The sequence below is a fragment of the Chenopodium quinoa genome, unplaced genomic scaffold, assembly GCF_001683475.1.
Source record: "Chenopodium quinoa cultivar QQ74 unplaced genomic scaffold, ASM168347v1, whole genome shotgun sequence".
Lineage (NCBI taxonomy): Eukaryota > Viridiplantae > Streptophyta > Magnoliopsida > Caryophyllales > Amaranthaceae > Chenopodium > Chenopodium quinoa.
The window spans coordinates 1,090,189-1,104,906 of record NW_018742238.1 but is presented as its reverse complement, the minus strand read 5'-3'; the positions used below and the strand labels follow the sequence as shown (position 1 = coordinate 1,104,906).

At 36.0% G+C, this 14,718-nt stretch overlaps 1 protein-coding gene across 2 annotated transcripts; it reads right to left on the bottom strand.

Annotated features, from left to right (window-relative positions):
- Positions 1 to 3,397: 3,397 nt before the first annotated feature.
- Positions 3,398 to 14,276, bottom strand: LOC110735251 (gamma-tubulin complex component 5-like). 2 transcript variants are annotated; one of them, XM_021915442.1, is made up of 17 exons: positions 14,121 to 14,276; positions 13,787 to 13,996; positions 13,390 to 13,650; positions 12,932 to 13,029; positions 11,991 to 12,153; positions 11,782 to 11,892; positions 9,644 to 10,573; positions 9,403 to 9,555; positions 9,223 to 9,322; positions 9,038 to 9,132; positions 7,406 to 7,597; positions 6,826 to 6,882; positions 6,672 to 6,743; positions 6,395 to 6,493; positions 4,910 to 5,041; positions 4,645 to 4,818; positions 3,398 to 4,110 (listed from the first exon to the last, which is right to left on the bottom strand). In XM_021915442.1, the coding sequence occupies exons 2-17, from the start codon at positions 13,985 to 13,987 to the stop codon at positions 3,946 to 3,948; spliced, it is 3,003 nt and encodes a 1,000-aa protein (XP_021771134.1). In that variant the 5' UTR covers positions 13,988 to 13,996; positions 14,121 to 14,276; the 3' UTR covers positions 3,398 to 3,945. The 2 variants fall into 2 exon arrangements, with proteins under 2 accessions (XP_021771134.1, XP_021771139.1); XM_021915447.1 differs by lacking the exons at positions 13,787 to 13,996; positions 14,121 to 14,276 and having other exon boundaries at positions 11,991 to 12,142; positions 13,390 to 13,514.
- Positions 14,277 to 14,718: the final 442 nt, after the last annotated feature.

Here is a 14,718-nt window from a genome sequence, read left to right as displayed (position 1 = left end):
GCTCTAGGACCTCTCACATTGGAATTAGCATTTTGGTTGTTAAAGCCTCTATTACCATTATTATTCCAATTGTTCCGGTTATTAGAACTCCCCCCTTGGTGGTATTGGCCTTGATTCCCATAATTCCCTTGATTATTATGGTTATGGTTACCATAACCACCTTGTTGGTTGTAGTTACCTTGGGGATTTTGGTCCCTTTGGTTCCTACCACCCCATTGGTTTTGGTTGTGGTAATCATAATCATTTCCTCTTTGATTGAAGGAATTTCCCCCTTGCCCTCTTTGATTAGGTGGTAAATATCTTTGATTGTCATTCCTATGTCTATTATCATAAGACAAAGCATTGACATGTTCAATTTCAAGTTCATTACCATCCTCATATTGGGGTTGGGGTTGAGAATCATAAGTGCAAGAAGAGGTGTCATGATCATATGATCCACAATTTTCACAAAATAAACACTCATTTGGCATGTTATTAGATGTAGAAGTAGAAGGGTTAGAACTTATACCTCTCCCCTTAGATTGGGAGGGACGCTCTTGGTGTGAATAGGAGGACTCAAGCTTCGCCTTGATTGATGTCATCTCCTTGCCAAGGTTGGCGATTTGAGATGTCAAATTATTTATGGCGTTGAGGTGATCAACGGAGTAAACCACACTCCCTCCTTTGCTCGAAGACTCCCTCTCTCCTTCTTGCCAATCCATGTGGTGTCTTACCACATCTTCAATGATCTCAATCACTTGCTCTTCGGTTTTATTCATGATTGGCCCACTGGCTCTCGCATCCAAGCTTGTTTTGCCTTGAGGACTCAAGCCTCCATAGAAGATTTGTAAAACTTGGTATGTTAGGATTCCATGGTGAGGGCACTCTCTTTGGTACTCCTTGTACCTCTCCCAAGCTTCATAGATAGTCTCACTAGCCCTTCGCTGAAAACCTTGGATCAACGCCCTTGCTTCGGCGGTTTTCTTTTGAGAGTAAAATCTCCCTAAGAAAGCCGTGGTGACCTCATCCCAAGTTCTCAAGGAATTGGGTCTCACCTCCTTTTCAAGCCATTCAAGAGCCCTTTCCTATTAAGAAGAAAGGAAAGTGCTTTAGTCTCACAAACTCTTAAGTGACCCCATTCACCTTGATCGTGTTGCAATATTTCTCAAACTCGTTCAAATGTGCAAGAGGGCTCTCGTGTTTTGCTCCACTAAAATGTCTCCTCTCAATCAAATTTATCATTGCGGGCCGAATCTCAAAATCGTTGGCTAGGGTGTTTGGGGGAACAATCCCACTTGAAGCTCTATAAGCTCTCGGAGTTCCCAACTCCTTCAAAGGTCTTTGAGGTGGTGGCTGTGGATCACCCATTTGGTCTTGTTGTTCCCTGAAGTTGAACTCTCTAGTTGGGGAAGTAGTTACCGGCCTAGAACCGGATCTCCTTCTCCTTCTTCTTCTTTAAGTTTGTTCAATCTCAGGATCGTAAGGCACCAAAATCCGATGTTGAGTCCTACGCATACACACTCAACAAACACAATTAGTAGCAAGGCTACAAGTGTAGCCAAAAAGAAAACAACTCTTTTGTGGTTTATTTTATAATGAATTAGACTCAAGCAATCAAATAGCAATCAACAACACCGTCCCCGGCGACGTCGCCATTTTGACAAGCGCTAAATCGGTCGCACAATCTAGGCTAAGTCAAACACATTTATAACAAACACCTTACTCAAACAAGTATAATGGCGCAAGCAAGGGTTCGGTCCACGGAGAACGGGAATCAATCGCTAAATAATCTTAACGCTTAACCTAAATCGAAAGGTGTAAGTGGTGATTAACTAACAAACTACAACTAAGGATTGAATTCAAGGGATTAAAACACTAAGGGAATGGGATTCACTTAACCAATAGCAATTAGGCAAATAGGGAGGAACAAGGATAATGGAATAGCAAAGACCACATGCAAGACCAACTTCAAACGATATGAAAACAACTCAAATCACTAAGCTTAGATTCCTCATTAACTTAGCAACAAAAGATACATAATCATATTGTAATAGGTAATGAAACGTTCAACTCACATTTCCATGTTGAACCAAACATTTCATGCCATCAAAGTTCAATAATCTAGGCTAATTACTCATATCAAGAACTAACAAGCAATCCCATATAATCCATTTGAATCACAATCCATCATCAAAATCACTCCCAAACTCACATAATCACCATTAGGTTGGGTTTCACCCAACTCCTAGCTAAGGAACTACTCACACATCATATTGAAAAGCACAAAATCAAAATTTAGGATTGTATCTTGCTCAACAATCATCAAAGAGAAAATTCACCAAAAATGGTGCTAAACATTCAACTAATCATAAATAGGGACTAAGAGATTCAAATAAACATGCAAAATAAAGCAAACAAGAGATTAAGAGTAAAGAGAGATAAGAAATGTTACTAAATGAGAAACTTCAATAATCTTGGTTGCAATACTTTTCAAACGTGGAATAATCTTCAAATCAATTACAAAGTGTTTAAATTTGATTAGGAACTAAACAAAATCTAAGAAAATGTGTTTAAACCCAAAACAGAGCACTATTACTAAGTCTTTCTCTCTCTACCATCTCCCTTCATAAATGAGGCAATCAATCTATTTATATTAGTCCAAAACAAAGGGGGCGGAGATGAAACAGATCGGCATAGACGTGCCAAACACTGCACGGTCGTGCAGCATTGGTAGAAGATCTGGAAACTGGAACTGGGGCCTGGCACGGACGTGCCACATAATGGCACGGGTGTGCAGCTAAGGTAGAAGCTTCGACGTGCTCAGCAGCTATCATGCACGGGCGTGCCACCATCATGCACGGCTGCACGGCCGTGCCAATTGCAGCACGTCCGTGCAGCCTTCACAGAAGGTTTTGCCAATCTTCAAACTTCTTTGAACGGCCGTGCCGAACATTACACGACCGTGCAAAACCCCAAGAGGTCTTCAAATGAAATTCAAGCCTAGCTAAAGATACCTCGAGGCCATGACTTCTTACCCAACCATCGGGATGTCTCGTAAGGGTCTAAGCATACCTGAAAATGCATCAAAACACTAACAAAACCCGTGAAGCATGACAAGTACGAAGAAAGTGCAGAAACAGAGCGATAAGTGAGCAAAATAGCTAAAATATGGCAATAAGTGAGCCCTAAATCACCCTAAAACCGCGCACTAAAGACATGCGCACTAAATGGCTACAATTTGCAAATTTTCCAAATACAAAACTTCCTTTATTTTACTACTCATACTTGTATTATTTTTATCAACTCGTCATTAACACATTGCCCTAGGGAACATGTTGAGATCAAATTCCTACTAAGCCGTCTTAGGCAAATCTAATTCTTTATTTTCCCTTTCTATTGAGATGACCCATAACCATTTAATCATTGGCAATTTGGCACCCCCTATAAGACAGATCGAACATCCTATAAGCAAAATTGTCCAAAACAATGTGCCAACTGTTCATAAGAACCACAAACGCTGGCCCTATACAAAAGAATATGTTACCACTGCAAAAATGAGTACATGAAACGAGTAGCAACTAGCAAGGACACCAACACCCTAAAATATAATCCACCAAGAATAAATTACATCAATTACATACGATCAGTGCAGTGCTTTGGAACACACACACCTACACACACACACACACACACATACACAATTTTAGCCAGCTAGATATTCTATATACAAGCTGCAGCTAGACAAAACAACTTTTAGCCCATATCCTCACCAGCTTGCCTGCTTTAGCTAGTATGATAAGGGTATCTGCATCAACAGCTAAATTTCAGGCAATCCTGGAACATTAAAACTTGTGGAGGGGAAAAGTTGGCATGTCGCGCAACTTCTACCTTTGACTGGCATTACACAGAACGATTCTGTCGTTCTGATACAAATGGGAAATAAAAAAACAAACGTGGGGAATCCAATCACCCAGGTCTGCTTGGAAAGGCCTTTCCCAACTTCACTGATTCAGATCCAGGGGCTGTCATCATGTTTCCATTATCAGACATGTAGTAGTAGTTGTAATTTATTCTAGTCACCAAATCTGCCAAATGTGGAAAGTGTCCAACATTGATCTTGAAGGACAATACCTGTAAAGCCACATATTGAGAAAAATAACACTATCATTACATCCTTCTACCTACAAGAAAGAAAATGCTATATGCAGCTAAAAAGAAAACCAAGCAGTAATTACACTGTTCTATGCGTACGTTTTTCATAATTTCCCAAATTTATACCATTTTAGGAAATGTAATTAAATATATTAATGCAACCCTTAGGGCTGCTTATACCCTGTTATTATTTACGACATTTTACTTTACCCTCATTAATTAATATCTTTTTTATACCCCCCCCCAAAAAAAAAAATAAAAAATAATAATAATAATAAAAATAAATTACTGTTTACCAAGCATTGTATGGTAGCCAAATGTGGTGAAGTTAAGCACATTAATCTGCCCAAAACCACCATTGCTTACTTCCAATATTTTATTTCATTTATCTTAGTTTCTTTTCACTATGTACCCTCCCAGTTCCCCACTAATACTTTCTCACTGCAGAATAAAAACTCCTTCACTTCCTTGTGACTTTAGCAGATTTATCTAAGATGTGGAGAGAAAGAATACTCTGAGAAGAAAGGCAATGCAATCATCGAACTGCTTCTCAATACGTTCCACTTCCATTTCACATCTCGTTTTAATAGCAGAAATAGCTCCACCACTATTAAGTGTCTGCTGTATCGAGTAAAAGTCCAGAGCCAATCCAAGGATAGTGTTTATCCTGCTGGCTATTAGTGCCCCCTGTAGTTGGAACAATTTCACCGTAGCATGAACTAAGAATGGGAGGACACTATAAAATCATAACATATCAGATAAATGAGATGATACATACCAGCTTATCAGGAACAACAAAGCATTGTCTTTGTATTGATAGCAAGTAGGCTTCATGTACTTCAATTACTTCATCTAAAGAACATGCTGCTGCAATACCTTGGCACATCTCACGCCAGGCACTATGATAGACCTGCATCACCAAATGGATATGAGATTGACATTTTGTGAAACTCGTGTAAACACTAACTAGATGATTACATTGTTTGCTACTATTAAACATCAAGAGCCAGTCTTTCTCTGGATATTATAAGTTGAGGCACTTGGAAGAATTAGGTATAAGGTGGGACAATGCATGCTAATGTCAGCAAAGAACATCAATCAACCCCACACCAAGCTAGACGAGTATCCAGACCTAACTAACTAACCACCCATAATTTTTAGTCTTCACACTTCTCGCCAAATAGCAAAGCTTTTATGACCAAGACACCAGCTGATAGTAAAGCTCCTGAACTACCCTGAAAACTGTTTCAATAATGCTATTTTGAGGTTTATATATTGCTTACCAATTGCCCCAAACAAAATTTAGCTTCTACCAAGGCTAGCACAGTAGATCATGTATCTTCTAGCCCTTTGTTTGGATTGAAGGAAATGGAGGGAAATGAAGGGAAGGGAATTCGAGGGATGGTACTTTCATTTGGAAAACAAATAAGGAAGGAAGGGAACTGGAGGGGAGAGAATTGGAGGAAAATATCGTAAGATAATTATCTCTCCTAGAATGGAAAGATTTGGAAGGAGAACTCATCATTTTTCCCTCCCCTTCACCTCCCTCCCCTTCTTTTCCTTCCCCTTTCTTTATCCAAAGACATAGTAAAATCTAAACGGTCTATTCATGTCATCAAAAAAAATCTGGAGCAATGAGATAAAAGTGTTTTAATATTGGAGGCAAGGTATACATCAAAGTATCAAACTATACCTTAATCTTCAATCATGGGACATGCATATCACACACGTACAAAAGAACTTGACAAAATCAAGTCAAGCCAAAATTCCTATGGGCTTCAATTGTGTGGGTGAGGTGTGTACCCAAAGAAGGAAGTGCTTTCCATTAGCCAACAACAACTATTGACGGGAAAAATCAGAAGAAACGGAGACTTCTAATGATAGTTCCCTTTTTTCCCAAATTCACCTCTTCTCTTTGTTCTTTTAGTTTTCAATTTATAAAAAGTTGGAAAAGTAGTTTGTGGAGATTTTTAGCTTGAAAAATTTGAAATCAATGTCACAAGTCAATAACAAGCCAAACTTTACTTAATTGTCCAGAAATAGTATGGCAGAATATATATCCATAACGATTTCCCCTGAAAATGGAAAAAGGGACAGTACTAAGCAACATATAAGTAGCATAGAAAAATTGTAAGGCAGAATATATATCCATAACGATTTCCCCTGAAAACGGAAAAAGGGACAGTACTAAGCAACATATAAGTAGCATAGAAAAATTTACAAGTCTGCTTGATGCAAGCTTTTATAAGGAGAAATATCTTACTCTATCCATCACATATTGGTGAAAAGCATCCACAAAATGCAAAAGTTTCTGTTCCACTAACCAATGGTGCTTGAAGTTGACTGTCACTAAACCTTTTTTCTGTAAGAAATTGCCAATGAGAATGGAGCAGTGATGCTGATAAGTACTGTGATAAATTTATTTATTTATTTTTTTTAAGAGATTAAAGTTGATTCTGCTTAACATTTTGCATGGCTCATTTACTTGCCAAGTCTGTCACTAAACTAGGTAAAATAACAAGATGAAGAAAAAGTGTAACCTTCCATATCCATCTCCGAACTTTGTCAAGTACAAACTTTGCACGCTTAACTTTCAATAGGAAATGCATCACCTACGTATAATGTGTTTCAGAAATTAGCAATTACTGATGGCAATTTGAATCAAGAAATAAAACTATATGCACAAAGTTTTACCTGGTTATATTTTCTAATTGCCTCAGTGTTAGCAATAAGTTCAAGTGGCCAAGAAACCTATGACATTAAAATACACAAACTTCGTAAATTCACTGAAAACAAATGAGCACCCTGCAAATTTTGGATGGGACAAAAAAAGGAGCTCAATTGCCTACTTGGGCGCAAATTAAGAAGCAACAATAAGACAAATTGACTTAAGGACAAAGGTGATTTTATGTTTTAGGGAGTCTTTTTTATGGAGCTCTAGGGAATGTCTATTAGTTGAAGGGTGTCCGGCAACAATGTTTAGAGTAAAAGCGACAAGTCAGATGCCTACTCTTTCCAACTTCATCTAGGCTATACGTTTTTGTAGAGGTTAGTTGTAGAGGAAGGGTTTGAGCCGAGTTTTCCAAACATCAATAAACTATAGGCCTCATGTGTAACATATATAAAAGCTAATTTAGTAAACCTTTAATCTGATCCATTATATAACAAAGTTGATAATTTTTCATAAGAGATCAAAGGCTTTCTTGAAGATGGCCAGTTCATTCTCAGTAAAATCTAAAAATAAAAAAAATATAAAATATAAAATCAAACCGACCTTGTAGGTGAAGTTGAGTACATCAAGACCATTAACGCCCGAGATATTATCATGACCTCTACGAGGGGTAGATGGAATAGCATTTGCATTCTGATGATCACTACCATCAAGACCATGAGGTTTTATGATGGAGACAACCAATGAGTCTGGTGCAGTCAATAGCATGGCATCTGCCGAATTTCTGATTGACTCCTAAAATAGACAATAAAAAGATGTTAAGAAACCAAAGAAAGCAAGCAAGTTCAGTCATCAAAGAAAACAAGTCTAATCTAATTTACCAGAAACCAAGACCAAGTTCCAATAAAGCTGATGGAAATAAATCACATTGATGATTTCCGCGGGGAATAACATGTTCCAGAAAAGCTCCATTAATATAGAGTTCTGATAACATTTCCATGGAAATGAATGTCATATCATATAAGGTTTAATGAATGCATGTAAAACACAATAATTTGCAACAACAATTATAAACTATTCATTTTTTAAAAAAAAAATGTACTTTGGGTGACGAATGAAAGATGGAAGTGCAACATACCCAACACCCCCGCTTCCATACTATCATAGGAGCCAAGTGACAAAAGGAATTTCAAGTTTCTTGATAGGTGGTCAATCAAACAAAGTAACTTTTTCCATGCAACTTGAAGTTCCCATCACTAACTATGTCTAACCAAATGAAGCCCTAGAGACTTGTTAATAAGCACAAAAAAGGGACAATTTTTTAATATAAATCATACACATCTCCACATTTTCAACTTCTCTCAAAATTTCCTTACCTTTGGTTCAACAAATAGTAGATACAAAAAAGATTGGATCAGCTGATCTTTAAACACTCCCTGCGTTTCTAAATACCCGCAACAGTTTGATCTAGACACTTTTTATATACTTCCTTTATTTTTTTTTTTAAATTGAACCACTTTTTTGGGAACAAGAGTCAAGAAAGGGAGCAAAAGGTGAGGATACCAAAAATGCCCATGTGACTACAAACAAAGGAGAGAGAAAAGGGAATGGTGCAATTAATATGCAACTTCCTCAAAAGGAAAATGGAGCAATTAAAAAAAGCGGAGGAAGTATTATTTTAACTACATTCTTTACAGATGTAAAAATTAAATGTTATTGTGTGATGCTGTTCGATTAGTCTCAATATATATTTTCAAACATTTTTTCCATAACGTTTTAGTAATAAATAATTACATATGTAAGTCAACCTTATATGATCAATCTATCCAGATCCAAAGAAGATGCACATCAGGGAGTTTTCCATATCGCAGGAAAATCAGGAGCCATAGCCGTGAAGGGGAACAATCAATATAAAGAGACATCCTCATATATTTAAGAGGAAATGTGAGAATAGTTGTCTATTGCTTATTTTACTTGAAGCAAGATGATTACATATTAAAGGCCAACATAGTGTCACAAGATATCATATTTAGATAAAAAGATGTGATTCAAAGTTGGAGGGGAAATTAAGAGCATTTTACAATTCTGATTACTACAATCATTTTAACTATTCTTCCACCCTATCTTTTGTGGATTCCTAGAAGCCATAGCCTCATAGACTAGAGTAAAAGTACGTATAACTTCGGAATCAAATTTGTCAAGGAAAGTTCTCTCTAGGATTCTCAAAACCCTCACCTGCAGTATTATATTCAGCTCAAAATCATCATCCCATAATTCTCCTTTATCCATTTTATTGAAAATCACTAACAAGAAGTGCTGGAGAAGATCCCCTGAGATAAGCATCCACATCAACCATAAATCAAATCCTAATCAGCATGGTCATAATCCTTAAATAAATGATTGGAAATGGCAAAAAATACCTGAACCTAACAAGTATATAGCACGCAACACTTCAAGCTCATCCATCAGTCTCCAGTCCTGGAGTAACTTTGACAGCATGTGACTTCCAATAATATCCACCTAAAGTATGCGGGAAAAAAAATTGAATAAGAACCTGTACAGTTACTACTGATAAATTTAACTAAAGAGTAAACAAGAACCTGCTTATTGATGTAAACTTTCAGACATTCATGCAATATAACTGTAGGAAGGGGGGAGCCCTTTGGTTCGGCAATTTGAATCCAGCGAAGAATTCTGGAGGGCAAAGTACTATTTTTCTGGAGAGGTAACAATTCTGACATCTGAAGGTCCTCCTGACATCAAATAACAAATCAACCATGGAAAGGTGATCCGAAATTATAGCACATATAATATCATTAAACAAGTATTTGAATAACACACCTGGTATGAAGGGAGAACTGTAGGAAAGGGAAACATAGCTTCTAAAACTTTTGTCTCTTCTATTGAACGAAGCAATTGAGACTCACTATGTTGAAAACCAAAAGTGAAATTAGTTTGCTTGGTTAATAAAGACCCTTTGTTCTCAATATTGAAAACAGCCTCCCGTAAATCCTCATCATTTAATGGGGGAAGATTTGCATTTTTTGACAAGGTCAAGGTTTCTAAGGCATCTCTATTCCTGTTCAGTAATTTTTTACAAACAGTAATAACTGGGTTTTCAGGACAGAAAGATTTCAGAAGTTGGATTTCATTTACCAAACCAGTCTCAACATCTCTTTTACAATGAGGCAACATGGTTTTAACTTGACGAGAAGCGTCTCTTTTCTGTAATGTACTATCCAAAAACTCAACCCAGGCCTTTCTTGGGCATTTCATATTAGAACTCTCACTCTCTATTTCTCCAAGATGCTGTTTCTCCACTTCACATCGAAATAAACAAGGAATCATAGAGGCTAAATCATTTTGCATAAAGTAGTTGTACACATGATCACCATGACCTATCATACCAGCCACGGACACAAAAAATAGCTCTACCAATGTCAATCCTACTGTACTGTACCCTCTATGGGATTCACTAAGATTTTTAACACCGCAAGTACTTCTAAAACCCCCCAAGTCCTGATATCTCCCTCCTGAAGGTGATGTCATACTTGAAGACATTGGAACATGCCTGATCAACTGCAGAGACTTTCCAGCAGAAACAATTTCCTTAGCTATGTCCTTAATAAATAATGGGCATGCTTGCTGCTTAAGAGCCATGCTTGAGATCTCAGCGTCAAGTTTTTGATGTGATAGGGATCTCCAAAGATAGCTCTTCTCCCAAAATTCAGTGTCATTGATTGACACAGATTTATTTTCATAGAAGAACAACTGTTAGAAAAAACAAAGAAATAAATATCAAAAGTGAAAAACAACAAAAAATAAAGAATTAAAGAAAGAGAAATTCTAAGACAAATTATTCATCCTCGCTGAGCAGGGACAAGCGCTAAAAAAATGGGGAAAAATAAACTCCATGAGAGAAGGTATATAGATGTCTGATAAAAAAAGGACAAATTGGAAAATTCATAATGTTCTTATACACTCATAAACATCTAAATATATAACACCGCAATAGCAAGAAAACAGAGCAATAAGCCAATAACCAATCCATAAATGTTTTTTGCCACCACTAAAATGTTGCATAAAACATTCTTCACCGGAGCATTTGCAACAAAAAGAACTACTCTGGATACGACAGTTACCACAATCATCTTCTAATAACAAAAGCTTAACCCAAAAGAATTTGGGATCAGCTAACATGAACCGTCATTCAACCCATCAGTGAAAACACTGAAAAGTGCCGGACAAATCAATTAAGAATGTAAAATAAGGCAAGTGAAACTAGAGAAAACATTGGTAGTAAAAAAAAAAAGAAAAAAAAAAAAAAAAAAAAACAGGGTGACAAATAACACTCAAATTTTAGGCTTAAAAATAAAATTTGAATTATTATAAGTGGAAAATAATTATAATACGAGTACACTTTACAAGTTTACACAGATTATGGTTGAAATTTACTTTACAGGTTAACATAACCTTGTCTTGCTATTTTCTGCAGAAGTTAGAGGTCCTAAGCATTTACTAATACGAGTGTAATGTTATTGTATATTCTAATATGAGACTTCAATTGTATTAAACTATCAATATGCTAAATTAAGGACAGATCAAAATTATTGATAAGGTAATATAATGATCTATAACAGATGTCTCAGCATGATATTATTATAAAAGTAATGTAATGATATTACGAAAGATGAATATCCATACAGAATAGCCTTTATTTCAAACAGCAAAATAGATTCTGTGAAATCTCATCATCCCACAATACACGTACACCATGAAACTCAAATATCTCCACCTTAAACTCGGACATGATTTAAAAGGCAGCATCAAAGAACATAAAACCCCTGGGTATATCCACCCACACATCCCAAGCTAAATCCTAAGAGCACACAATTCCCCTAGAATCATTCTTTAGTGCCTAAAAAAACCTGGAATTACATTAGACAAATAAATCTAAAATTATTTTCTCAAGAGGTTACCTCATTATAAGGATCATCGAGAATCCCTTCAAAAATCCAGGAATCAAGGATCTCAATATATGGCAATAGACTTCCAAGAAATAAATAAAGAAGCATCCTATATGCCTCCTCCTAAAAATTGCATAATTTGTCATTAAAAACGGAAATATAAATAAAATACAAGCATTAAAATAAGAAAATAAAAAAGAACTATGTTACTTTAATACAACCTCACCACCCTGCACAAGACAAGTTTCATTTAGCTTCTTGTAAAGCTGATCAAGGATATGGACGGCCACTTCAGCAGCAGGGGCAGAATGCTGAGAATCAAGCCAGAATTTTGGGACAGCTTCACGAACCATTTGTAACAAAAACTCAGCCCCTGAACAAAGGCTAAGATAAATTAAGCATAGTCAGATGATCCCTATGCAAAAGCAAAGATATTATTGTACCCAACTCCAAACAAAATACCATATACGCATCAGCTCATACAAGGATAAAACAAGATCTCTACTGTCAACAAAGGATATAGGACATCCAGATTCTGGAAATTTTAAAACAATGAAGCAAAAAAAATCCACTCCTGCATGCATGAACACCATAAAAACGAGACCAGAGGCAAAAGATGAGCAACAAAACAAAGCAGAACATAACACAATATCCGTAAATCCTAGAACAAACAAAATGAACTCTTGGAGTACATTGCAATGTTTCTCTGCCATGATATGATCAAAGTGTGTATATATATATATATATATATATATATATATATATATATATATATATATATATATATATATATATATATATATATATATATATATATATATATATAAATATTTTTTTTTTTACTTTTATTTAAAACTATATTTAAAAAAATCTTTTTTTACTTTTATTTAAAACTATATGAAAAAAAAATCTTTTTTTTTAAATAAAAAAAAAAATTTAGTGTTGGAAATATATATTGAGCAGTCATTAGGCAATAAAAACACGTCAATTGCTACAGATGCCTCTTGCTAAGCATCCATTCATCTAAATAGTATGTTAGTACATTTACAATACTAACCACAAACAACAAATACACATAGGTAGGAACAAAACAAAGTTTACCATGAAACTAGAATTGCATTTAAGATACTAGAGGGACAATATACATAGATAGAATGTCAACCTGGACAAAGAGTTAGCCATCCCCAGAAGTGTTGGAACAGTCCTTGGATCAGAGTCATTTATCTTTACATCTTCCTTCAATGCAATGTCTCGCAACCTCTGTTCCAAACACAAGCTAGCTAAGCTAATATAGTAAGCACCAAACAAGAACTCTATACTATTTACATATTACTAAGTTTATACAGAATACATTGGTTCGTCCCAAAAAATTGGTTTATACATAGATAGTATAATGCATTTCCCAATATAAACATCAATTTGTACAATTACAACTACCAATTTGTGTTGTGTTTCCACTAATTATTCAAAACAAGGGTAGATGGGAATCCAATATTATTATTTATTTATATAAGTTTACAATGTGACAATTTAGTTTACAAAAATCAGAGCATTTTAAACTATAAAAATAACAATGCAACATAGAAAATACAATGCAGCTAAACAAAACAACAAATCAACCTTGAGCCAAGATGAAACTGAGCTCCCGAATGCCCTCAACGTAGGAAAGTATTTCCCCTCTTTCTCAATTCGTTCTACAACAAGCTCTACTAGCCTCAAACAAGTTGCAGCATACAAAAACTGATGGAGAACATCATGCAAACTCGTTTGAGAGAGGTGAGAAACATACATCCCAGTTTTGACATAAAATCGACATTGATTATCATCCCAAACAAACAAGGGGCTTGAATTACCCTGCAATATATGCAATACACCTTGGACCTACAAAATGAAAAACAACATAAATCAACGAGCTTTCAAATGGGCAAAAAAATTTATTTCACAAAAAGAAAATTAATAAACCTAGATTTAGTTTTATCATTTTTATGGATGCTGATAAAATTGAAATCGAGAGTACCAATTCAAATTCACTGGTCTTGTGAGAAGTAATTGACGCTGCAAAGTACACGCAGGCCCGCCCCTGAGCCGGGGCAGAAGGGGCGGCTGCCCTGGGCCCAGGGAGAAAAGGTTCTGGTTCATAGTTCCATCCAGGCCCGTCCCTGAGGAAGGGCAGGAGGGGCGGCAGCCCTGGGCCCAGGGAAAAGAGCTCTGATTTCATAGTTGAATCCTATCATTAAAGTGTTGTGCAATACATTAGCAACCAAATTTGATTCAATTATCTCATAATTTTAGGGATATTTGATTCAATTATCTCATAATTTTAGGGATATTTGATATGATGATAACAATACCTCAGAAGCTGCTTCAATGGGGGATACAAGAACTATATTCAACGGAGAACGGCAACTGCGCTTCAATGGAGAACGTTGAATGCGCTTCAATGGAGCAATTCAATGGGTTGGACGCCTTGGATCCCTATTAGAAGCCATGACCCATGACCCGACACAGCTATTAATGGGTTAGATCCGTCTAATAAATATATGGGTTGAGTCTTTATATGATCGTCCAATTAAGGGGCAGGGCAATCCTTTTAAGGGTTTAGAGTAAACCTGTTTTAAAAAGTATGGAGTATTAGTTTATCTTTACACTTCCATTTCTCAAATACTATTTTCACACACCAAAGCTTGTATAATTTGTTTGTAAGTTTTTTCTTATTTTTTTGTTTTTTTTTATTTTTTTTAGTTTTGAAAACGACTAAAATTACATTAATTAAACTGAGTTTACGACAAACGAAAGGAAAGTATGGTAACATAAGTCAATTACAAGTTATCATGTCTTAAATGTGGTTAGGATGAGTTTTCCTCAAAAAAAAAATGTGGTTAGGATGACTCTTTTATCGTGGCTATTATGGCAAATTAATTGTGTCATGTGAAGTGTGAACTATGCAAT

What these genes read in the sequence shown, in the direction of transcription:
- LOC110735251 (XM_021915442.1), bottom strand. Translation starts at nt 13,987, where the DNA reads ATGAAATCAGAGCTCTTTTCCCTGGGCCCAGGGCTGCCGCCCCTCCTG. An exon ending in AGCTGAATATAATACTGCAG is followed by an intron (nt 7,598 to 9,037) that starts GTGAGGGTTTTG and finishes TGTCTATTTTAG; the next exon opens with GAGTCAATCAGAAATTCGGC. An exon ending in CAATTAGAAAATATAACCAG is followed by an intron (nt 6,744 to 6,825) that starts GTAAAACTTTGT and finishes CATTATACGTAG; the next exon opens with GTGATGCATTTCCTATTGAA.